The sequence below is a fragment of the Macrosteles quadrilineatus genome, unplaced genomic scaffold (genome assembly GCF_028750875.1).
Source record: "Macrosteles quadrilineatus isolate MER2022 unplaced genomic scaffold, UCM_ALF_1.0 Scaffold_4__1_contigs__length_99947679, whole genome shotgun sequence".
Lineage (NCBI taxonomy): Eukaryota > Metazoa > Arthropoda > Insecta > Hemiptera > Cicadellidae > Macrosteles > Macrosteles quadrilineatus.
In genome coordinates, this window is record NW_026542597.1 from 78711255 (window position 1) to 78737591 (window position 26337).

The following is a 26337-nucleotide window of genomic DNA, read 5'->3' on the forward strand; positions in this document are numbered from 1 at the left end:
CAGTACTATCCTGATAATTAGACCAATTCGTTAATTTCAAACCAAAAATGTGGTCTGGATTCCACAATAAACTGTAGGTCCCTTAGTTGCCATTGGCTGTATGGGCTAGTAACAGCTGTGTCTAAGGAACATGTCGGCCTTAGTCACTAACAAGACTACAAGATCGCGCCACTCATCCTACACTCATCCTTCACTCATATTTGGGTTAAAACACGCACCTAGTGGCGTCCCCATCTTAAATAATTGACTGAATTGAATCTTACCCCGCCACAGGTCTCTGTAGTAGGTATCAAACAGCTCCGCGGAGGCAGTGTTGAGCGCGCCTCCGACACCCCACACTCCAGCGAACAACAGCGAGGCCTGCAGCCACACTAGCATGTGTGTGTGATGCTCATTTGTAGCACATGCATCCCTCATCAGCATCTCCACTAGGTTGATTGTGGTCCTGGGGGTAAACGGAAATACATAATCAGTACCTACTTTGTTTGAAGGTCATTTTTGGTATTGGTGAGCTTATGTTTAAGATATTTTTGCAGACATTTTCCATTTCGATTAGTAAAAGGAAAATAGTTTTCATAAGTTTCAGATTGTGGTTATGCTTGGAATCTAGTGACTCGCTTGAGTTGCAACTTTCCACAAACTTGTCAGTAGTGTGCTCATAAGCTCCATGTGCATTTTCTAGTAATTATTGTCTACATTTCAAACATTTTATTCTTGTTTTGACTACTATAGATAGAGTCCTAGGTAGTGTTTTTGTCATTTTGCAGTCTTATAAAATAGTTATATAGCTGAATGAGTGGACATAATGCTGATCCAAAGGTTGCCAATACTATTCCAAGTAAAATCATAAAACTTTTTGACGGTTTCTAAACTGTTCCCAGCTCACCTTGTTTCTCACTTTAATAAATGCAGAAATTAAATAACAATGCTTCTAATAACACTTAAAACATATATTTACACTTATACTGTTAACTCACAAGATGGTAAGTATATGTTAAAGATGGTAAGTGGTGATAGATTTTGATTGTACACTACAATAATCATCAGAACCAATAGGCGAATGACCTTTTAATAAATGGCTAGTTAAAGAATCAGCTAGTCAGTAACAAAGCTATCATCTCATCCATTCAACATTCATCTTTCACTCCTTTCACCTTAAAATACACATTCTGGCATGTCAAAGTTGTACAAATATAACTAAAAAATACAATTTTACAAGCTATCTTGTTACCTGACGATGTTTGATTCGCCCGCAGTAGCAAGATAGGTGCAGTTTCTCCTGACGAACTGCAGCAGGGGTGGCAAGATCCAGTCCAATGTTCCCAGCAGGTTGTGGGCGTGAGGTTCTGCCCATTCTCTAGGAGCCGTCTCAACCCACGACTCCACCAGTGGCCGCCAACCCAGCGTAGCAGGCTCCATGTAGATCATTCCACACCGTGAGACAGTGGCTGGCGACGCCTGTTAGCAGGATTTGTTTTTCTTCTTGTAATTAGTTAGTTAGTGTACAAGAATTGTAAACTTGCACTCATTTAAAAATACTTTTTAATGAAATCTTAGTTTTAATGTTTTTGTAATCCTCTTTTCCAGTCACAGAATTTAACGGGTTTGTATCCTGGATGTTTTTAAAGCAATTCGGATATGGTTACCAGAATCTTTAGTAATCATAAATTTGGTGTAATGTTATCATGACTATTTTAAACCCGTGATCATCAAGATCATGTTTAGCGGACTCAAAAAATTTATGAACATATTCTGTATTTGTAGCAACATTGTAAACATTTCCAATGGTCACCGAGACATTATCATTGTCTACCACAACTGCAGTAAAATTGTGAATTTTTCCAACTTTCTGCTATTATTATAAATTCCCTAAAGTTTGTTACAAACTAACAACTTTTCTAACTTCTCTAAAAGTCAGTTCTCGATTTTCTAACTTGGTGCACATTCACTTGTTTTGGACTATGTTTCGTTTGGCTCAAAAATCAAGTTGCTTTCTCTAATGTATATACATTTCAGATACCTAACTCAAAACCTTATAATTTTGAACATTATACAATAATGACTGAACAATTTATCTGTAAAAGCACAAATAGTTTTAAAAATGCCTCCGAGTAAATTTATTCTTAGAAAAGAGGAACAGATACCTGAAGTAAGTCCATAACTTCAAAGATCATCGACATTGAAGATGTCATGCTAATGACCTCTCCAGAGTTCAAACACAGTTTTTTGTTGTCGTCGAGAACTGTGTTCATGTTTTCGATCCAAACTGCATCAACTGGTCCATCAAAAATCACCCACTTGCGATCACTGGTCTCGGACATTGCATACTCCCTGGAGATTGAATAAATATTTATTTCCATTAAACAGGAACTTGTATTTTTATTTGTTATATATAACAAATAGCCAATAAATCACTTTGTTGTATATAAAAACAATAATTTGGTTATCAATGATGTTATGTCTGTATAATTATGACATTAGTTACTGTCTAGTTGTTCATTTGAAATGGTCATCCTGATAGTAATATCAACAGGTTTAACTTATCTACACCCTTGAACTAATGCTGATCTTATGAAGTTATGACGATTGAAAAAGCAGCTGCCTAACATGGCTTATTGAATCACTAGACAATCTAAGATTCATACGTAAATACCCCCGCCGCAGCAAACCTGCAGACTAAGCGAATTTCTATTTGCCTGATTGGATTGACACTAAAATGTATCCTTTAAAATATCACATTTATTCCCTATTTAAATAGAATTAGTTTAACAAGTACTTGGGTTTGCTGCAACAGGGAGGGTAATTTTTTTTATGTTAATAGTTAAGTGATAAATAAATGCATTTTCGAAATTTAATCAATGTATCCTTCATAAACAAGCAAATTAGAGCAGATTACTGATTATCCTTAGAATAAGATGCGAATTTTAAATTTACATTTTTTTGGAATTTTTTGTGTAACCATTTGGCGCATCATAATGCTTCAATGTACTAAATAAATAATTTGTTTTTTTAAGCTCTACAAAATGGTTTGGAAAGAAATTGCTACGGTAATTGCTTATTCATACGGGAAATTCGCTAAAAGTTGTAGGCCTATTTGACAAAAAAACTTGAAAAGGATTATAAAATTTACAAAAATTGCTAGTTGTAAAAATATGAATGCAGTAATGTCAAACCTGAAAGCCTTAGCTATGACTCCATCGGACCACTCGTGGGACACGGGATCGAACTGGCCGTAAAGCTGACCCATGGTTATAGCTTTGGGGTTCATGGTGGTGAAATATGTCTTCTCTTCGCCTTTCACACCTTGTTCATTCAACAATGTCATAGCGTCGGCTAGAACCTGCAATGAGACCTTACAGCACATATCACACATTATATTCATTTGATAACTATATTCATACATATATATTTGAGTTAATTTGGACTTCTATAGATTCTTTTCAGTGTAAACAATATGTTATCTTATTTGAGAAATGCTCTAACTGTATGAGTTTGTTGGAGTTGAAACGTTTGGTTTTAAAGGTGAAAAACTATATTTTTAGAAACTAATAAGAACCGACTCGGAAAAAAAGATTAAAATCACAACCAGGATATTTTTAAGATTTTTAAGATACCGTACTGTATTGCAATTGTAAGGGTGTATGGAGTATGTGGTTAAAAATATGCATCTCTTCATGTACTCTAGATATTTTTATTTTACTAGGCCTACCCATTTTTCAAAATTTTGAGTTCACATCTGATAACTTCTAAATTTTTTTACACAATAAAAAAAAATTAATAGTTTAGCTAAGGACTAGCACCTAAAAGCGAAAAGAAAATTTGCATCATTGTACTTAGGCCTACATTATGGATAAGAATTATCATCGAAAAATCAATTTTATTAACTCACATGAAGTGTTGATGTTTTACCGGCAAACGGGTTCCCAACCAGCATAAACCCATGGCGTACAATCATCATTTCATAAGTTTGAATTATTTTTGTCTTGAAAGAATCCCTCAGCTGTAAATGCCTCTGTTGACACACCTGAAATAAAATCATTACTAGATTAAATCGGTGGACTTTTTTTACTTGTTTACACTTTTTTGCATTTTCCCATCCAAATAGCCCTTGAGCTACTGCGTGGAACAATAAATAAATAAATAAATAAATATATCTTTATTGTCACATAAACGTTTTACAGATTACATAGCATAAGCTACAAAAACAGGTGACATTGTCAATATAATCATATATCATAATAAGTACCTAAAATACTAAAAAATAAACAATGATTCTTACAAATAATTATTTGGGTTATTTTATAAAACATAATATTTGCTAATTTAAAAATTACCATCATTCAAAAAATTCGTCAATACTATAATATATTTTGTTTACAAGAAATGAGGCAAGGCTGCTTTTAAAAGACGTTTTGTTTATTAAATCTTTATATTTTGGTTGCAGTTTATTAAACAATTTCTTTCCCATATATTTTGGTGTTTTTTCTATTAATTTTAATCGGTGAATCGGAAACTGAAAATTCTTTTTGAAACGGGTGTTATATGGATGGTCAAAATTCTCCGCACATAAGTTTTCAAAATTTGACTGTACCATTAATAAGGATTTAAAAATGATTAAACTTGGTACAGTCATTATATTAAGTTCTTTAAAAATTGGTCTACATGATTGTTTTCGTTTAGCAAATGTCATTATTCTTAAGTATTTTTTTTGAACTTTAAAAATCTTTTCTATTTCTGATGAGAATCCCCAAAATTCAATCCCATAATGCAATATTGAATAAAAATAGGCATAATATATCATTAAACGTGTTTTCATATCCAAAATATTTCTCAAACAAAGCATTTGGAAACAGGCAGAATTAAGCTTATGTAATATGTTTTCAATGCACTTGGCCCAGGTTAAATTTGAATCAACATACAAACCTAAAAATTTTGTACATTTGACAGTTTTGGTTCTTGTTTTATGTGTGAAATTTCGGGATTGTATCGTATTAAATTTTACTAGTTGTGTTTTTTCTGGATTTAATTTTAGTCCGTTTATTTCAAACCACCTTCTAAGATCCATTAAAGCGTCTTCATATCCAGCAAAAAGCAAGGGGTGAGCTGGTACAGTACAAAACTGAACTGTACTGATAACAATTTTACGCCACACTACGTTACTTTGAAAAACTTCCCACGCAAGTATTCCAGAAAACAGCTGTTTGCCGCTGGCTTATTTAAATAGGGTTTCATTGCGTACTACTGTACTGTAATGAGTTTTACCGGACACCAATCAGCTGATTATACTGTATTTAGGTGGCAATGAGTGGTTATAAACAAAAACATAACCTCTCTTATAGGTTATGACTAGTGATTTTTAGTCCTTTAGTTGGTGGAAATATATAAGGATTTGTACAGATTTAGTAGTATGGCGTAAACTATCGTACGTAACTTGTCCAAAATGTGTGTACCTGACTCGTATGGTAATCCCGTACTCGACTTTGTCTCGCACGGGAACAACCACACTCGTCCGGTAAACACTTATTTTCAGGACTAGTAACGTAATATACTATTGTGGCGTTCTCTAGGACAAGAACCTATGTAATTGCTGTCACCTATTCAATAGTTCTGCGCTACCGACTGAGTCACTGACCTGACTCACCTTAAGTGTGTTAAGAGGCAAAGTTTTATTTCAAAGACAAACATGTTACTTACAAAAAACAATAGATGATTATGATGCATACCTTCTTCATTGCAGAGATAAATTTGTTGTAATCAGGAGTAGGAAGTTTGATTCCAATAAATAAATCAGAAACAATGCCTTCGAAAAGTGGAACATCTTGGTTCAAGAACTTAGCCAAGTTTACATCCATGATTGAACGCAAAATCAAAACGTCTTCAGACTCATCTGGGTATTTTAGTTTCAAATTTCCCGCAGCAGTGAGTACTGTCTTCACAGCTCTCATTCCTATAAAAGAATATTAATATCAACTGCAGTAAAATATGTTGCCATCAGCAATAAAATTATAAATTGGTACAAAACATAAATATCAAACGTTATAAAACGTCATTTAAATGAGATATTATTTTTAAAATATTACATTAAAAAAACATCCTAGGAGAATTGAAAAAACCGTAACAATAAAAATTAAAGCAAAGTAAGCTAACCTATCGCACATTTGCTTAGTTGTTAGGCCTATAGTAAAAATAAATAAACAATTTTATTTTTTGTAAAAATGTTGAAAGGAGAGTTTTTTGCGTAGATTTGTTCCTTAATAGTATTATTATTATTTTTGTAACATTTTAAATTCCTTATTATTTATCTTATAATTCAAATACTGTACTGGAAAATTTTTAGATTGAGAATTCGTAAAAGTTACCATAGTCGTAATGTGACTGTGAAGACAGCTGCTCCGAGCACAGCCTGTAAGTGGTCACTATCTTGACGGAAAGTTTACGAGCATCGATGAACCCAGTGGAATACAAAGAGATCTCTCCAATCATGGCATAGTCTGGCACCATCATCGCAACAGTGCGGAAAAGTACCTGCAATACAAATAACGACTTTAGTTTAGTTACTCCAACCATGACTGTTTTTAGAGATTTAGTGGTAACAATCAAAGAAACAGTAAAATCAGTTTTTTTGTTACAATTCTGTAAGGATATCAGTAGAGGGAGTTTAACAGAACAGAGAAAGACCCCTTCAACTTAGGGACCAATTACTTTTTAATCAAGAAATGTGCCCACATGTGCCCTGCCCGTAACTTGGTGTGGGCCCCCACACCAAGTTACGGGATAATCAATCACAAAGCTAAAAGACTTCGGTGGTTGGCAACATTTGGTCCAAGGTCTCTAAAACCAAACTCTTGCACTGTTACAATTAGAACAGCTCGTTAATTTAAAATCCTTTACAACGTGAACCAGGATCTGAGGATTTTTTATCATTGAAAACAAGCACTACGGCAAGTACGATAAACTCCGCTATCTTCTCAATATGCTGCAAAAGATTGGGCGATAAATTCAGAAGTTAATCGTTCTTGCAAGTACATAGTGCAAATAAAATATTAAAAAGCTCTAAAAAATTTGTAAAAAAAATTTAATGAAAATTCTAATTTTTACTCCCACGACTCAGAGATAATTTTCAAGTTCTAAATTTAACACCAATTTTAGTAAAAAATTTACCTTCAGATTGTCTGGGAGCTCAGAGCGGCCGGCATACCCAGGGTTCATTGTTATACAAACATAACAGGCAGGATTCAACGTCAACTCAGTACCTTCAAACATGAACTTCTCCATTTTGTTTCTGACTGCCTGAACAATGCACAGGATCTGTTGGGCCACAACCGACAACACTTCTACCTCTATTCTGTTGAACTCGTCGAAACACGCCCAAGCCCCAGATGATGCTAGTCCTTTGAAAAACTGAAAAAAAGATAGTTATGAATCTTAATTCTTATGTTCTTATGTTAATTTGTATGCTCTTCAATTAAATTTCAATAGTCAACATTTTTTTCCTTGTAGAGAGAGTTGTATCATAAGATAAACCCTCACCCAAAGCTAATTTGTGCATCCTTATGTTGAGATAAATCGTAGAAAAAATATTTTTTAATTAAATTTGGAATATTTAAAGAATTTCAGTACAAGAGATTTGGTATACAGGGACAAATTGGCCTTTGCAAACACAACAGGGTACCAAGTAGAAACTTTTCCTTGACTACAACTCCTGAAAAATGTGTATATAGGACCAATCCTTTGTCAAATGCTTTTAATTGTTCCTAGACAACAATAATAGTGCAGAAGCGGCTAAACAATGTCCGCTAACTCCAAGGGAAGTTTTCAGTATGGTCTAATATCAAGAAATTAATTTGACTATAAAAGAATCAATTGACAAATACTAACTAGAAAATTCCTTGGTAAGAAAAATATATAATTACCATCCCAATGTATCATGGTTGATATCAAGCAACGAAGCAACAAAAAAATAGGTATATATGTATATGTTTTTTCTTTGTACATAAAGATTCTTCAAGTTTCTTTATACTGTTGAAACTAACTCATTTACTACTTTTTTATACCCCACCTCCACATCCTAAGACATGCTCTAGCCCGAAACCGTTTCACACATGACATCAGGCTAGACCTAGAGATTTGCAGCATATCACTTAATTATAAACCACTGGTAATTGGTGGGATTTGAACTCAGGACCTCTGACACCAAAGTCCTTCACTCTACCACTAGGCCAGCTCAGCTTGCTCCTCAAGAAATTCACAACCAGGGCACACAAAACCAAACACAGAGACGTAGAAAAATAGAGAATGTTTAATAAACATGCAACAAACTTCCAACAAGTTTACAGCCATTAGTACCCACCTTGCCCATGGCGAGTGCATCCAATCCATCAGAGCAATTGAACACAACACACTGAACAGCGAGAGCCTTGGCCAGATCCTTGGTGGTCTCCGTCTTGCCAGTGCCCGCTGGTCCCTCTGGGGCTCCGTTGAGATGCAGGTGGTAAGCTCCTACTAGAGTGCGGTAACATCTGTCCGTCAGAGGTGTGATCACCAGCCGGTCGCTGTTACCTAGGTACTCGTAGAAGTAGTGGACTGTCGCATTGACGATTCGGACCAGTGTATCGTCCTCCCAGTAGTACCTGGTAAAATGGAAAGTACGAAGTATGTGATTTGGACTGTCATTTGTACAAGACTCACACGAACACTAACACAGGTTGCTTTGACCATAGCCAAGTACAGCAAATAAAGAAGTAACAAATATTTGTCTAGCATTATTCTGAACAAAAATATTTTGTTGCTGTAACCATTTTTATTTATTGTGGTAATGTAGTACTGCACACATATCTTGTCTCGGAATCCATCCATTCTTTTTACCATGCCCAACTTCATTCTCTGACTAATTTTCCTGTCTAAACCTGCCAATTAGATGAACCATTAAGTTGTTTTACCACCTTATATGGTCCACTTTAGAAACCAATAACTTTAAATTAAGTTTCAAATAGGATTGGAAAATAGGCTGAAATTGCATTGGCAAGCTTAAACCCAGCATTTAAATACCGTTCCACTAGAAAAAATCAACAAAAACGGCTGATGGCATTTAAAGAATCAAAAAATTCTAATATCTTAGACAATAGTAAGGGATTTATGAAATACTAGCTGTACCCACGGGCTTTGCCCCGTTTAAGTTCTTAATTTTCAAGATGAGCTCGTTCGCATGGCTCAATCACGTCCTGGTTAAAGTTTGTTCGCTACGCTCACTCATCTTTAGGTTGGAGCCTGTTCGCTGCGCTCACTTGCCTTCAGGTTAGCTCGTTCGCTACGCTAACTCGCCTCCAGGTTGAAGTTCGTTCGCTACGCTCACTCACCTTTTGGTTGCAAATTAGCTGTTGTCATAAATTAAAAACCAATAATAGTGATGCACCCTGTTAATAATCCTTGTAACTTTAATGCTATTGAACATCATAGAACAGAACCAACTTGTTTAATTGAAACAGCTGTTAAGATTCATTAATTACTTTTAAATATGAAAAATCATAAGGTTAACGTGGGAAACTCCAGAGCCACTGGGGCGGAGCCCGAAAGCCCGATAAGAATAAAAACTACTAAGTTTTCCTATTTAATGCCCAAAGAATCGGTGTACCGAATTTCAGCCTCCTAGGTAAATGGGAAGTTGGAGAATTAGTGATGAGTGAGTGTGTCAGTGAGTCAGTGAGGGCTTTGCCTTTTATAAGTATAGATGTACAACCATTGACTATTGGATAAAGCTGGCTACAAATTTGACATGGGGATGGAATGTCTAGTTGTATTGATAGTCAAAGGACTGATGAAACTAAATCTTGGAACTACTTTTTTTTAATAGAGTACAATGAAAACACCAACAGACCTGAGCTGGGCTAGCCATTGGAAGTCAGTTTCCGATGTGACCTTCTTCTCCACGAGGTCCTGAACCACATCCTTGGCATGAACATCCAACACTACCAGAGCTCTCAGAGTGATCCTGGCTTGGTTGGTCAACTCTCCTCTCACTAGTTGGATGGTGTCACTGAGTTGATCCTGTCACAAAGAAATGAATAACAAGTCTTCAGTAGAAATTCAAGTATTTTATTCATCGAGACAGAGTACTAAAACTCAGTAGTCATTCCTTCAAAATCATATTGTAGTCAATTTCTTCATAGTTAGTTAGGCCTTGTAATGACTAAGTTTTTAAGTTGAGAAGATTGTGAGTTGAATAATGAAATCACTATATATGCTGCAAAACGATCTTGCTGACTAGCCGAGTGGTTAGTGTTTGCTTGGTAGTGAGAAGGTAGCCGGTTTTTTCCACAGTACAAGTAGCTTTTTGATTGTTTGAAACTGAACCCAACTGTCCTTTATCATTGGGCTTTTAACAAAATGATCTTGGTTTAGTGACAGCTAGACTTGGTCAATAACAGAGCTGTGAAGCTCTCACTCAGTTCCACACCCATCTTTCACTTGTATTCGATTTAAATACAGCATTGTGCCCCTGTCTCGATTTAATGCTGGTACTTATTATGCTGTAGTCTCTAACTTCATACACAGTAAAACTGAACATTACAAGTAATTGATAACCACTACCTCAGGGTTCAACACCCCAGATTTATATCAGCATGTTTAACTAACACACATATTTTCATCTTCTTGATTAATTACTTCACCACAATACCAATTTACAGAGGTCAAAACCAAATTGAACATAGATAGGAAATGTCAAACACCAGTGATAAAACTAAAAACTCACATTCAAAAAGTTGTGATACTCCTTGACAGCATTGACCGACTTCTTGTTTAGGTTCTCGTGGACATCAGCTGTCCAGAATGTCTGAGTTACGCACAAAACCACCTGACCCGGCCATTGTTGAACCCACAGAGTACGCTGAGTGGTCGGATATGCATCCAATGCCTTCTGGATCTCATGGCGTACTGACTGGACCATTTGATCCTCAACCTGCAATGTATGTGTTAAGTATATTTCATTGTTTTTGTGCAGTGAATATGCTTACAATGTCTTCTGTATCTCATGGTGTTACAACTGTGTTAAATGATCTTCCGCTTACATGATTAAGGCAAGTATTCTGATTTGTACAGGCAAATGTAATGATTTTCTATTGGATAAAACTACTGATGCCATCTAGGGTTCTTGGAATATGAAATTTTCCATTTGATTTTTTTAATACCTTGATCCAGTGCCTTCTGTATTGCATACTGGCTAAACCATTCGCCTTTTATCTGTACAGTATCAGATATATTTTGTCGGTTTATCAGGAAATATTTACTAAATAATTATGAAACAACTGAAAACAAATTAGGCCTATCTTAACTCATGAAAGCAAAGACAAGGTCATTTCTATCAAAGAAACAAAATATTAAGTTTCCACTTAAACTGAAACTAGAATATTTTACAATATAGAGACAGAATATTTTTTTAATAAAGAAATTTTCAATTAGGGAACACACTGGGAATATTTTAATTTCTTCTCAATTTCTTTAGATCAGAGGCTTGGTCTGTTAATTTATGATTATCAACTATTTCATCAACAGAACTTCATAATAAGCCTTTTCCGTTTGCAGCTTATTATGCATTAATATTCCTTTTACAGGATTTAAAACAGACTTTTCAAATACCTGAATCAACCATTTTTCCACACACCCCCTCGCCTCAGCCGTTGATATTTGTTCAACCAGTTTTACTTCTTCACCTTCAGAGCTGAACATTGAGTATATGTTCAGGTCTTGATCGAATCCCAATTTTGCAATAGCCTCAAAACACTTCTTCAAATGAGGTTGAACTCTTAATGGATCTTTAGTCTCTGACAGTATTTCAAGCATTTCATCATTTGATAAGAAAAAGAGACTGAAACAGAATAAATACTCAAGGTGGTTTGTGATTGTCAGGAGGAAATGGTCAACCAATATGTAATAAACAAATACTGTATATCTGAACTGCCTGAGGTTAAAAGATTAAACAAGTTGGGGAGTTGGATACACAATTGGTAACACAACGTAAAGTGACACCAAGGCAACAATGTTTTGGATTTCCGTCCCGTGTTTTGGAATAACGTTGTAAAAAACAAAAAAAGTTGAGGTATTACATTTCAATTAAACTAAAGATTTGGTATACAGAATTTTAAAAATTGTTAAGGAACTTCCTGATTGAGAAGTAGATACTGTGGTCTTTGTGGCCTAAATCAGAAATCCCATCCAGTTTTTTCGATAGACCAAATTTGGATCAAACTTGTAAATTCTAATCCATTTGTAAGAGTATGTGATCCAGCCCGACTCCCACCAAGAGCGATTTTAGCACAATAATTAATTAAGCATTCAAACAATGTCTAATACATATTATTTTTGTTGAATGAAAGAAAGTGATATATTAACCTACCGTGGGAAAAACAATCTCTTTTTCTCCAAATAGTTGTTGACTCCAGTGTTGACCTGGTCCAAAAGTTCTGTACAATTTTTCAGAGTATCCAACAATGTTTCAGCTCCAGCTGTCTTCAAAACATCTGGCTCTCTGACTGTCTGCTTCATCAGGTTTTGAAATGTTGTGTCAACTTCCTGAAATAATACTGTTTAGCTACAAGAACCTATTTTGTACTTCTTAAAATTATCATTTGGCTTTCAGTAGAGGTATCCCCAATACAGAGAAAGTTCCCCTCGACGGAAATACCTGTTCTTTTTAGTTTTCTATATAAATATGCCTACAATTTGAGGTAGGTATGCTCAAAATCACTAGATCATGGCATTATCTATTAGTTAAAACCATTATTAAGGAGTTATGGTTAACTAAAACCATTATTGTGATTTACAAGATTTGATCCCATCAGGACAGAACTTAACCACTAGACTACACAGACCATTCTCTGTATCATACTCTCAGTTAAAAGCACAAATTTGAAAAAAATAACTTAATTGTTCGATGTCTCATAACAATTTTTACTTTAATATACTTTATTTTTTTACACTTAAATATTTTATTGATTTGACCAGCTCAGTACAAAGATTCCTGGTAAGTAGTAAGATTTTTTAAATGTCCTCAGGTATCCAAACAAAGGCGGTTTTGTTAATAATATATCAAATGGTCTCCCTTTCAGTCCTGCCACAGAAGGTACAGATGAGACATTCAACACATAAGTGGTGTCCAGCACTGGCACTGGCAAAGTCCAACACTGCCCCCCCCCCCTTTCCGCGTCCTTATGTACTACAACGCTTACAGTGGAGGAAGAGTCTGTGCCCTGTGTGATAGGAATTTTCACACAGTGCTCACCACTCTGGCTCTTCCTTGCTCGTCACTAGTATATTTCCGGCACAACATACTAGATCTGAAAGCACACGGTCGTCCCATAACCAAGTTTCCTCTGTACCTTACTTCTTTGTGGTTTCACTAACAACTAATTAGGATAAATGAAAACTTTGCAGGTTGGCTAATTGTTTTTTGATTAGTGTTTAAACAAAAATAGTTCACTTAAACTAAAAATTAAACTGTTCTTACCTTAAACATAACTCCTTCTTCTGGCATCTGAGAAATGATATCCTTAGCGGAGAATATGGGTCGGAAATACATCCATTGGACTTGAACTTTACCCCACTCCTCAATAGTTCTGTTCACCCTGTCCAAGAGGGCATACCACTCTTTCACTTCGGCTGTAAACAAGTACAATAAAATCTCCTATCATTTTTCAATAAAAATCACTGGCAGTGAACTACATAACAATATATATTATTACTCTTATTGAGATTATTTGTGAGAAAGGACCTTGTTCTCAGTTGGCCTCAATAAAAAAGGATTTTAATTTTATATCAACAATTTAGTTTAATACTAAGATTTTCAAACACAGGTAACTAAGTTTTGATGCAAAATATGACGGCTATCCAGAAAGTAAGACGTTTTGAAATAAACCATATTCAAAGTGAAAAAAAATGTTATTTCAAGGATGTAACATATAGGACAGGGGCCTAAATTGTTAGGATATTTTGTGAGGATAGAGACTGAGGATAGTGCCAAAATGACACAAGAGACACAACACTTTACACAATATGCACAAAATTAGAATATTTCACTTTCACTGACAGCATTTTTAACTAAGGAAGAGAGTTTTTAACTACAGTGTCTATATACTATACTATACTATAAAATATGTTTTTCAATGTCCTGGGATGGGAAAAATGTCCTGGGGTCAAGAAAAAACTCTATTTGCAAATATTCTATATAACTCTACCTTCCACGGGTTTGACAAAGGCAGAGCCTCGCATGGACAAAGCCTTTATAAGATGGTCGTCAAGAAGAGCTTGAATCTCGTCTAATCCTGTCAGAATGTGAAGCTCTGTTTCTCTGCAATCATAATAGTGTTTTATTCCTTTGTATTGCTTTGATATCCTATTGTGTCAAAAATCTCTTTCAAAGTATTTAAAGATTCCCCTTGAAAAATCAAACCTCAGAAAATAAAAATTGTATCAAATTTTTACTATGCCTCTTTAGAGGTTACTCTGTGTTATCGATTTATTTTGGAAAAATTCTAATCTAATTAAAATAAAACAAAATAATTTGATCGATTATTTTGTCAAACACTTAAACTTGAACCATTTTGACACTTTACCATTTCCGAATGTAAAATATTATTTCATTTCCCTTTAAATTTTAATTAGCAAGTCATTAGTAAATTAAAGGTTAAATTACCTTAATTTGCCATGCAAGTCTATTTCATCCTGTTTGATTCTAAGTTTTGAATCCATTATAGCGGCAAGTTCATATCAATAAAAAAACTTTCCATTAAAAGGCTCATTACATTGAAATAGTTGTGTCAAAGCAATTAACACGAAAGAAAGACAAAAGAGATTTTAAAATTTAACCAACCACTAATTGGAAAACTCCTGTGAAAAAGTTTGGTTGTAAAGATCTGAAGATGATACTCAAAGAATATTGAAATCGGCAGTCATATAAAATGAAATGGGTCATAGCAGATCATGGTACTGTAATTTTTCATTCTCTCAATCTACTGTGATTCAGAAAGAAATCATATCATCATTAAATTATCTAAAGAAGGTACGTCCAGATATTGGTTTTGTAGTAGTTTAAGCAAAACTGGATTTTTTAAGCAAACCCCCCCTATTGAACTTTTAGGGTTTTAGAGATAACATTTGAATCAGATTAATATAAAGCATTAAGCTAGACAAGTATAATAGTTACTTGTAAGGACTGGTGCTAAACACCATTCCTTCCCACTCGGTCTTCATTTTGGCAAGATTAACCTGCAACTGAATCTTCTTCGTGGCTCCGGCACTGATTATTTCAAATCTGAAAAAAAAAACAATTAGACCTTCAAAAACACTAAACATATTTCTGATCCAAGAGGATGAAGTCAGAAAATAGGTGGAAAGTGCAATACCTCCGCCGCAGCAAACCTGCAGACTAAGCAAATTTTCATTTACCCAGCTTGATTTATAATAAAATATTCCCAAAAAATTGTCAGATTTATTTCCTACGAGCTGTACCCGCGGGCTTTGCCCCGCTTAACTTCATAAGTATTCGCATGGCTCACTCACGTCCTGGTTGAAGTTCGTTTGCTACGCTCACTCACCATCAGGTTGGAAATCGTTCGCTGTGCTCACTTGTTTTCAGGTTAGCTCGTTCGCTACGCTTATTGCCTCCAGGTTGATGTTCGTTCGCTACACTCACTCACCTTTTGGTTGCAAATTAGCTGTTGTCATAAATTTAAAAAAGTCATCCCTTTTATTGTTTATAATACAGTACTTTGATAAAGGTTTTATGTTTTAATATTTAACATTGGAGAATTTAAACGTTGTTAAGTGCACAGGTGTGCTGGGATTGGGGTTTAATACATTTGGACTTATCCAAAAGTAAAATAGTTTTCTGTGCTGCAATCTGTAGAAACACTGTGGCACTATTTCAAATCATGACTAATGCTAATACAGAGTGTTGTGATTATTCAAACCTATAAAACAGTTGGTGAAAGTAAACATCTGCTTTTAAATTATATTTATTTGTAAACATTGTAGATTAAAAAGTCTGACATTGGCCCACTTAAAACCCTCTGGGGCAGAGCCCTTTTAACGGATTTGCACCAAACTTCACTCGAACCATCCTTGAAAGATGCTTAATAATGCCTGAAAGTTTCATTACAATCTGTCGAGCGGTTTCGGAGTCCATAATGTATATACACACACATACACACATACATACATACATACATACATATTTCCTCTTTTATAGATATAGATTTAAATAACATTAATTTTAGTGAGTACTTAGTTTAGCTGCTACGGGGAAGATATAAAAGGAAGTTTTTTTTTTTTATTGAAATGTTAATAGCTTAGTATGAAATAAACAAAATTGCCAAATTTGACTAAGATATATCCATAAACAAGCAAACTACAACAGTTTATTTACCCCATAAGAATAACATAGTAATTTTAAATTTACAATTTTTTAATCATCTACGTAACCGTTGTGACATCTTAAAAAAAATCGGATCATTTTTGCTCGAGTTATCACGCTATCGGACACACAAACCGAAGACACCAGTCTAGGTTTAACTACTTTAGCGAGAATTTTTAAGCCTCATATACTTTTTCAAGTCCATTGTTAAACATATGGGCGTTAAAAAATTAAAAAATGTAAAATGATTAAACATTATTTTGTTACAAAAACTATTAAAGAGTCTAGAATTAGCAGTATATTGACTTACTGGTCTAACAAGTGATCTAGGTTGGAGTTGATTACTTTCCGAAGAGTGGTTCCCGCGTTGGGTGTTAAGTCAAAGCCAGCCAGTGACGACATCTCTTGCCAATGTCTGTCTCGGATTGCTGAGTTGCACATGATTCCTACCACTTGAAGATATTGCTGTAACATATAGCTTATTAGCTTAACCGTAAAACAATAAATAAATTTGGAAAGATTCAAGTTTATATTGCTAGAATGTTCTACTGTTTTTACTGTTTCACTGGTTTTAACTGCCTTTAATCTCGTAAATTAATTAAAACTAAGCATGTAAGTACTATGAGTAGTATTACTAAGCCAACACTTATACGATAAAAGCCCTCTTAACCGCAACCTGTACAACTTAGACTCAGGTTAACCGAAACCAGATAATATAACAAATATGAACAGATTGGAAAAATAGCAAGGCAAAAGAATAAACTTTAAAAATGGTAAGGTTATTTTTAAAATTAGATATAGCCTAGTGTATAGTTGTAAATTATACAATTAAATTACCTAATTGAAATTGAGTAAAAACGACTGTAGCTATGTTTTTGAGCGGAAATAACCTCTGAATTTCAACTACTATTATATCTACTGTATAGAAAAATACGTAATCCAAAACGGCCTCACCAACTATATTTTGGTTTATTGGGGTTTAATTGTACAAAGGCAAATAAAATCACTATTAAAACTGCTGCTAGTGTGCTGAGGACTAAGAGCTTTCACTCTAAAAATATTATATGTCATGATTATCTGCAAAGTCTACAACCTGTTTATGAGGAAAAAGTGCTAATTATTACAGATTTTTTCAATTTGGAAAAATGTAGATTTTTTAATTTTAACATTTACTTTTTTAAATTATCATAATTATATCAATTATTTAAGATGGGGACTATGTGCGTATTCTAACCCAAATATAAGTGAAGAATGACTATGGCGCAATCTTGTAGTCTTGTTAGTGACTAAGGCCGAACTGTTCCTTAGACACAGCTTGAATAGCCCATACAGCCAATGGCAACTAAGAGATATACAGTTTATAGTGGAATCTGAACTTGTAGTTTATGGCGAATTTGTCCTTTTAATTAACAAATTGGTCTAATTATCAGGATATTACCACGGGTAGTAGTAATACTCACTAGTATGGACGTTAATCCACACCAGGGAGCATCGCATCCACAATGTATGCCTATAAATATCCACAATTTTTGACCTCCTGGTAGCTGGATTTTTACATGACTCTAGGATTTAATTGAATATCCACTAAATTATTCAAAACTGAAAAATATATTTTTAATTTAGAATCACAACCATCTATCTAAATCTCAGATTGTCTAACTAAAGTATGAAAAGTAAAATCTCTCACCCTGAAGTCTCTGATATTTTGGATCACTTGGCCACATATCTTGAGTGGGGCTGGCCAATTCTCCTGATCAGGGTCATCCACAATACCTTTGAATCTCCTAGAGTAGTCTTCAGACGACTGGAGCTTACATTTGGCCTTGTACATCTTCTGCGTCTTAACAAGTTCTCTACGAAAAAATTTAGAATATTATCAAAGTCATTTTTATTTTTAATCTAAAGTAAATAGTTTGCCTTATTTACACCCAAGGCCATCATACTCAACAATCTGTGACTATTAAAACAACTTCAGTATCCAATAGTCAATGCTACTAGGCACGTTTTTTAAGTAAGGACCGTTTTTAAATTTCTCGTTCCAGCACTGCGATTGGCATTTTCGACATTTGCGCTGTGTATGTGCATCTATTGGTAAGACATAGCCGGAAATTCGAGAAAAATCGGCCGTGTTTACATCCGGTTTCGAGCATTCAAAATGGTGCCGCCAATTGAGACTGCCGCCGACTGTGAAGTGAGCGCTGTAATTAGATTTTTAAGAGCTAAAGGTGTGAAAGCTATTGAATATCATCGACAGATTAGTGAAGTGTATGGCGAGAACATTATGAGTGACGGAATGGTACGCAAGTAGGTAAGGACATTTTAAGACGGCCCCACCAAAGCTCATGATGAGCAACGCACTGGTTGTCATCATGGGTACGGGGACAGTAATGACGCCGCCCAGTGCGTTACTCATCATGAACGTTCGTGGTACCGTATTTCAATTCCCATATCCACTTGCATACAATTATGACACTCATAATGTTCTCGCCATACACTTCACTAATCTGTCGATGATTTTTAATGGCTTTCACACCTTAAGCTCTTAAAAAAAATCTAATTACAGCGCTCACTTCACAGTCGGCGGCAGTCTCAATTGGCGGCACCATTTTGAATGCTTGAAACTGGATGTAAACACGGCCGATTTTTCTCGAATTTCCGGCTATGTCTTACCAATAGATGCACATACACAGCGCAAATGTCGAAAATGCCAATCGCAGTGCTGGAACGAAGAAATTTAAAAACGGCCCTTACTTAAAAAACGTGCCTAGTACAATCAACAACACCCCAGAGGCTATAACTAAAGAAACAATAACTTCAAATGTATATGATATGGCTTCACCAGGTAACTTCTTCTGCCCTTATCTTTTCACAAACAGGAGATTTTCTTCCATGTAGTATTCAGCCTTAAGCTAGCTTTTCAATTAATTTAATCCAAAATATTTCTAATTTTCAATCAAACTGAGAGTATATGGGAAAATGTTTTAACATTTTTTATTGTTTAGCTCTTTGCACATCAGAGACAAAAACAAAATAAAACTCAATACTAATCATACAACAATATATGGTTAAATAGCTTATTCAATTTGCAGTGTCAATGGGGAAATAATGTAGGTACCGATAAACTTTAATTTGGAAAGTGCGTGGACTTAATGTCACAAATGTATGATAATGTAAAGATTTACAATGAAAATATAACATTCTTTACATATTTAATACTATTGCTCTTAGCAAGTACATTTAGTTTTTATCATGATAAGATTACTGTTTTTAAACAATATATTTTATGTTGAAGCTTTAGAATGCCTAAAGAACATTTTTTATGTAATATCCAAAACTTCAATGTACTATTACAGTAAATATGTAAAACAGTTTGTGTTTCAACATACTTATAGTTATCATCAACAAAGCTCTCAACTTGGTCAGGTATGAGCTCGTCAAAAGCACCATCCATAAACAGTTTGCTCTTATTGTACCATTTGTATGATGTGAATATTAATTTGGCAAACGGGCAAACGATAGCCTGAAACAACAAAATATTTTTGGTGCTATTTGTATTATACTAAAAGAATATGAATAAGTAATCAACCATATATCTAAATTAATGTGGCAAAATGGCTCAAGCAAATTCTTGAAAATCTTGGAAAATATTTTTAGAGTAGTTTTCAAAAACTGGTTCAAACTTTCCAACATGAGTTTTTTGCATCAACAGGATGTTCGATTAAACAATTATTTTGGCTTGTTTATCAAATTTTTTAGGTTTGGCTCTGCTTACTTAAAAACCCTTTCCAAGTTCATTTTAAGGCCCCATGCCCCATGCCCTAGGCTTAATTTACTATGCAGGTCATTAAGCCTACCAGTATTTTAACTCCAAATTACACTAATAATGATTCATTTTTTCACTAAATTTTTTTCCTGAATCCGACATGTGGTACGATAGCGAAACGGCCAATGTCGGATCAAGGCTGACAAGAGAGTGGAAAGGAGAAGAAGACCCTTGACATTGTATTGGCAAGTGCAAGGACAACACCAACATTTCTGAAGTGTTAGCCTTGAACAGGCTATTGAACTTTGTTATGGTAATTAAGTGAGATGGGACAAAATATTTTAATGTTGTGGAAAAACTAGCTGCTGGAACCAAGCCACTACTTTTCGGAGTGCTTATTGGTGTTGTTATAATTGTTATTTTAATGCAAAGAGTAATAAGTAATCCTTGCAAAAGCACAATCCTTGAAACCTTATAAACACTCTTAAAGTTAAAACTATTTATTTAGTCCAGATATATTACCCTTAACAAATCTAAATATTTAAAGAATTGCTAAGGTTAGATAGTGGCAAATTTATTATACAGAATACTTGCAGAGTATTTAGTTTATTTTTGACTGGACAGTAATGCAACAAACATATTTTTCAAGTTTTTTGATGTTAACATTGATATCTTAAGAAGAAAAAGACAAAATTTTTTTAAAGTTTAATTTTCTTTTTTAGGCATTTTAGCTATTAATAAGGTTTATTTTACATCTGAGAATTTTTGTAATCATACTTTTAAACTGTTACACACTCACACAAAAGTAAACAAAGACAACTAAACCAGTTTTAATTTCTTAAATTGATTATAGAAAAAACAAATTATAATATTAGCATCTATAATTAAATGTTCTAATTGATATAAGAACCAGTTATTCCCAATGGCAGTGCAATACTAACTCTGTCTTGTCTAATTAGTTGACAGCTCAGGATACCAAGTTTCCGTAGTGTAGCGGTTATCACGTGTGCTTCACACGCACAAGGTCCCCGGTTCGATCCCGGGCGGAAACACAATCTTTTTATTTTTAAATCACAAATGAAATTTACTTAACAATATTTTTTATTTGTAAGGATGCACTTTTTCTGTTAAATATTAGTTAACAAGTTTGTAAAATTCGCCATATTGATTCTGACAGTTTTTTTTTTTTTTTTTTTTTTATATTTGCATGGCAGTTAAATTTATATTTTACATATAGCTTACCTTTATTTCCTCTAAAAGAGGATAAGAGGAAATTGCAAAGTTAAACAGATGTTCTTCTTTGTTAATCCATTCTATTGTTGATATAAAACCTTCGATTATCCTTAGATTTTTCTGCATGAACTGAAAATTTTAAAAATAAAATAAACAAAACTCAAATCTCAAAATATTTTGCCTTATCGTTAATTTATTTGTAAAGGCTATAATAACTGGTTTTCGTTTGTTGTTTTATTCAAATTTAAAAACTGTACTACCTAATTTTTAAATTAGATTTACCATACACACAAATATGTTGCACAGAATTTATGTGCCTTTTAACTTTATTTTGAGAGTTGCAAAAACAAAACAATCTCAAAATTTAGAATTTTCAGAGTAGCAAAGAATATTTTTATTTTATAGTGTAAATGTACAGTCTAAAATGAAAATATTCTTCTGAAAATGAAAACATTACACACTATAACAATATAAAGTTTTCTACTAAAATTGTGTGTACCGGTACAGAATAAAATTTTTGTATATTGTTGTGATTTACAATACAGTACTGATGAGATATTTTTCTTACAGTAATGAATTTATGAGATTTTTCTTACAGTAATGAATTTATATTTGCAAAAGATTATTTTCCATTCATTTACAATACAAAAGGGGCGTAAGTACAAACAGTTTTTCCAAAATTTGTCTTAAATCATCAAAATATTTTACACGTTTTGACTCATAATAAATCAATTATAATGCAAATCTTGCGGTTTTTTCCTGTAAACTTAATTACACATGTAGTACAACAATATTTAAAATGGATGTTGATTACCTGAACATAATCAAATATTTTGGAGGTATCATCAATGTTGTTAAAAAAGATTAGAGTGTCAGCAAAACTGTTAATATCGTTTTTCAACTTATCTGTCGTGTCCCGGAGTTTGTCTTCCAATTCAAACTTGGTTGCTTCAAAAGTCTGTTAGGATCAAAATTATAAAAGAACAGTTACAACTTATAACTAAAACTAATGATTTTATAAAAATACAACCTTTACTGATTTTCAATAAAAAAACTAAGGGAATAAATATGTTATCCCAACAAAAATAAATACTTTCTGAGAAGATTATTCATATTGGGGTTGTTAAGGATAAGGAGGTTGTTTCTCAAAAATTTTTTTTATATATTATGGATGAACTTCAAAATTAACTCTTTTTCACTTAAGTTACAAAACTACTCAATCCAATTTTATTTTAAGCACGATTCAAGTTGGACCATGCTTGTTATAAGTAAATGCAAACATAAGTTGTTTTGCCTGCCCAAACTATTTTATTTTTATTTTGCTGGATTCCGAAAAGTTTTGAAAAATTTATGTAAACTTGACCCATTAGCTTGATTCTGATTGAGCCAAGGCAAGCCATACTAGACTCAAAAACATGTGTCTGGACTAAAATAAAACCCGAGTCAGTTGTCGTCTTTAAGCAAACTTAACTTATTCGTTTGAAGTTAATTTTGTTATTTGATTGACTTTAAGATTAAGTTATTTGAGTGATTGTCGTGGACATTTTCTATCACAATTAGTGTCACACTAGTTTTCATGCTGTTTCATGATCTGGAATCAGTCATCAGGTGAGAATTTGCCTATTTTGAACACAAACCCAGTCAAAGATGGATTTTTATACTGTTGTCGACTACCATACAGTTCTCTGGTTGGTACTTCTTAAGTGAATTTCTATAGTTGGCAGGGTTTTTGTAAGCCAATCTTGTGTTTTGGGTACCTTTAAACCGAGGGAGGGATCAGATTCCATGTCCCAAAACTTTATGAAAACTTGTATAACTTAAATAACAACTAAACTAGTCAGTCACTAATCTATTATACTCCAACATGAAACTCAAAAAGCTGCAACTTACGCTCGAATGCTGGTCAAACACCGGCTTGATGTTCTGAAGCCATTTGACAGTGGTCGTGACCAGGTCAATATGAGGTGTAGAGAACGGCGTCAGGTCCAGAAGTCTGCCCTCGTACTGTATCAGTGTAAGAATCTCCTGGCGCATCTGAGCCATGAAGCTGGTGGCTGCCCACAGCATATACTTGCCTTGCGCCAGCAACTCCTCTGTAGTCTGGGGGACAAACAGAGCCCGGTGCATCACTTCCTCAAACCTCAGACAGATGCTGGAATAACCGGCGTGTAACAGATTATTAAAAATATTTGATACAAAGATACATTATATTATTTAGATGATACAATATTTTATAAGAAGTTAACCTTTAATTTTGGCTTACCCACAAGTGGATTCTTTGGCTAGAACTCTTTTCTCAAAAATTGGGTACTTTTATTTTTTTTTTTTTTTTAGCCAAGTGTTCTTTTGTTAAAAAAAGTTAAGGTATTAGATATATTTAGCTATCACAAGAAACAAAATGTGTTATAAATAAACTTACTCATTACATTTCTTCTTGTGTACGTCAACAATGGCGAAAACAATCCCTTCTTTGTAATGACTGCACACTTCACATAGACTGTTGACCATTTCTGTGTGATTCAGTCTAAAAAATGAAGTTAGTTTTTACTTCCTCTTATACACCAGTTGCATTTGGGTGTTTTCAATGCTATTGTAATTTTTTTGCACAGGAACTATCTAAGCCCCATTATTTTACAGGCCTAACATAATTAATTTATTGTGTGCTGGATAGCATCCTTAACACGTTTAGTGCGGCAGGCATTCCAACAGGCGCTCGCCAATGGCGGCAAGGCCCAGGCAAAGCCCCGGCGCGGCACGTAACAGCAAACGCAATTGGCATTCAAATATTTCAATCTGACGAATAACAAAGAGCAGCGGTGATTGTACTACGTTACCACAAGATTGGACGTAGATCCCTAAAACACCCAAAGGTAGTAGCACTGCCTGGATCAGTAGTCAGTGGCCTTGTAATATGGCTTGAAGAGAGAAAATACCCAAAACCGGGACAAAAGCATTGTCAGACGGGATTTTACGGGAAATTTTATTACCAACCTACACCAAAATAAAGCTCACATTCTAAGCTATAGGCTAGCAACGGTTTTACGTTCCCCGGCAATGGCTGAGCTCATACTGAACAATTGTAGTGGGGATTGGGCAACTACATCAATATATGTAGGCCGGTTGGAGCGCTCGTCGCGCGACTACATCAATTGATGTAGTCAGCACTGAATGTGTTAATTAACAATCCAATACTATATTTACCAGCCTCATCTCTAAACAGGGATAACCAATCCATAAACAAGAGTTATAAATGTAAGTGAAGTACATGTAAGTACAGTGGAACTTGGATAATTCGAACCTCAAGGGACCAGCTAAAAACTTCGAATTATCCAAAAATTCGAATTAAATAAGTTCTTATAACCAGGGCCGTAAACAATAAAAACACGTTTTAAATTCAAACTATTAACTTTATTGATACTATTTGAACATTAATTTATTGAATAATGCCTATTACAGTAATAGTATACAATAAAAATAACTTGCAATCGCTCAAACGACAACGAAATTATGTACAAAACTAAAATTAACTAACCTTAAAATGTCCTCAGCAATAGCTGAACTGCACGCAAACTTCACACGATTACCAATAGTCCAAAGCAAAATATTAAGCAAAATAGGCCCTATACAGGACAACAGGACAGAAATAGAAAAATATCGGCCAAAGAGAACTAAAAGTTTGGAGACCGTATTGACTGATTGTTAAACAAAAAACATATCAAATCTAATTTATTGTTTTACAAAAAAAGAAGAGATTTTGGCTTGTTTCTTTGAGTTTAATCTCTCGGCCATGATAAATGATTCTAAAACATCTAATGATTTAAACTGTACATCACCGACATCATTTCTGCTCTCCACAAATCGCCGAATTTCTCTCAGGTAGGTCATGGCGTCGGCTGCATTCGGTACTGGCGTTTCTTCTTCATCGGCCGGTGACCCGACGATCTCGTCCCCCGATCCATCGTCATTTTGTTCCTCGGTGTCGAGGACTTCTGCTACGATGTCGGCGTCAGTTAATTCACCGCACACAGCGACATTTTCGTTTACATTAAGAAAGTCCTCGTACAAGATGGTTTGATTGGGTGCCACATCCTCCCAGCCGTCGATTGGTAGAGTTTCGTCCGTTACAGTTTCTTCGGCGCTTTCTTCGTCGGTTTTAACAAAACCTGCCTTTTTGAAGCAGTTTTTTATTGTTTCCGGCTTCACTTTGTCCCACGCTTGTTTGCACATTCGCGATGCTTCTAAAATGTCCAGCTTTATTTTGAGGGCGTTTCCTTCCCCGGACAGGATATTCTCGACCAACAAACCCCTGTAAAAGTGTTTCAAGTTTTTTATGATCCCTTGATCCATGGGCTGGACAACAGAGGTCATGTTGGCTGGGAAAAAAACCACTTTGACATTTTCCATGACAGGTATGGTGTTGTGTGCCGTGCAATTGTCAATGAAAAGGAGAACCTGTCGATTTTCTTTAACAAACCGTTTGTCCAACTTCATTAGCCACTTCGCAAAAAGGTCACTTGTCATCCAAGCCTTAGAACTGCTTACATATTCTACTGGCTTAGACTTGACATTTTTAAAGCAACGAGGATTGGCCGATTTTCCAATCATCAACAAAGGCAGCTTTTGCGAACCATCCATATTAGCACCAACCAATAGCGTGATTCTCTCCTTGCTTAATTTCCCCCCGTGGCACTTTTCGTCCTTAAATGCAAGTGTTTTATCGGGCGTGCATTTGAAAAAAAGACCGGTTTCGTCAACGTTAAAAATATTTCTCGGGTCTCTGTCCTGGATCATCTCTTCCAGATCGTTCTTCCACTGATTAGCTTCCTGCAGGTTCACCGCCCCACTTTCACCACACACTGCCTTAAACAAAATTTTATTGCGCTCCTTAAAACCATCCAGCCACCCAGTGCTAGCTTTAAAGTTTTGCTTCCCTAAT

At 34.7% G+C, this 26337-nt stretch overlaps 1 protein-coding gene and 1 non-coding gene across 2 annotated transcripts in view; one reads left to right on the forward strand and one right to left on the reverse strand.

Annotated features, from left to right (window-relative positions):
- The window catches only part of LOC128991487 (dynein axonemal heavy chain 7), an 80017-nt gene that overhangs the window by 49312 nt on the left and 4368 nt on the right, over positions 1 to 26337 (reverse strand). The window contains exons 4-26 of the mRNA XM_054414407.1: positions 23821 to 23925; positions 23292 to 23553; positions 22216 to 22359; positions 21411 to 21530; positions 19792 to 19925; positions 18093 to 18258; positions 16716 to 16870; positions 15197 to 15304; positions 14229 to 14341; positions 13502 to 13653; positions 12392 to 12567; positions 11635 to 11863; positions 10751 to 10957; positions 9875 to 10044; positions 8351 to 8630; positions 7162 to 7401; positions 6360 to 6525; positions 5724 to 5947; positions 3890 to 4024; positions 3174 to 3340; positions 2145 to 2331; positions 1232 to 1458; positions 264 to 445 (exon numbers count right to left, since the gene is read on the reverse strand). Of these exons, the coding sequence (XP_054270382.1) occupies positions 264 to 445; positions 1232 to 1458; positions 2145 to 2331; positions 3174 to 3340; positions 3890 to 4024; positions 5724 to 5947; positions 6360 to 6525; positions 7162 to 7401; positions 8351 to 8630; positions 9875 to 10044; positions 10751 to 10957; positions 11635 to 11863; positions 12392 to 12567; positions 13502 to 13653; positions 14229 to 14341; positions 15197 to 15304; positions 16716 to 16870; positions 18093 to 18258; positions 19792 to 19925; positions 21411 to 21530; positions 22216 to 22359; positions 23292 to 23553; positions 23821 to 23925 (4049 nt within the window). The remainder of the gene's footprint in view (positions 1 to 263; positions 446 to 1231; positions 1459 to 2144; positions 2332 to 3173; positions 3341 to 3889; positions 4025 to 5723; positions 5948 to 6359; positions 6526 to 7161; positions 7402 to 8350; positions 8631 to 9874; positions 10045 to 10750; positions 10958 to 11634; positions 11864 to 12391; positions 12568 to 13501; positions 13654 to 14228; positions 14342 to 15196; positions 15305 to 16715; positions 16871 to 18092; positions 18259 to 19791; positions 19926 to 21410; positions 21531 to 22215; positions 22360 to 23291; positions 23554 to 23820; positions 23926 to 26337) is intronic.
- Positions 21148 to 21220, forward strand: Trnav-cac (transfer RNA valine (anticodon CAC)). Its single transcript has one exon. It is a non-coding gene; the product is annotated as a tRNA-Val (tRNA).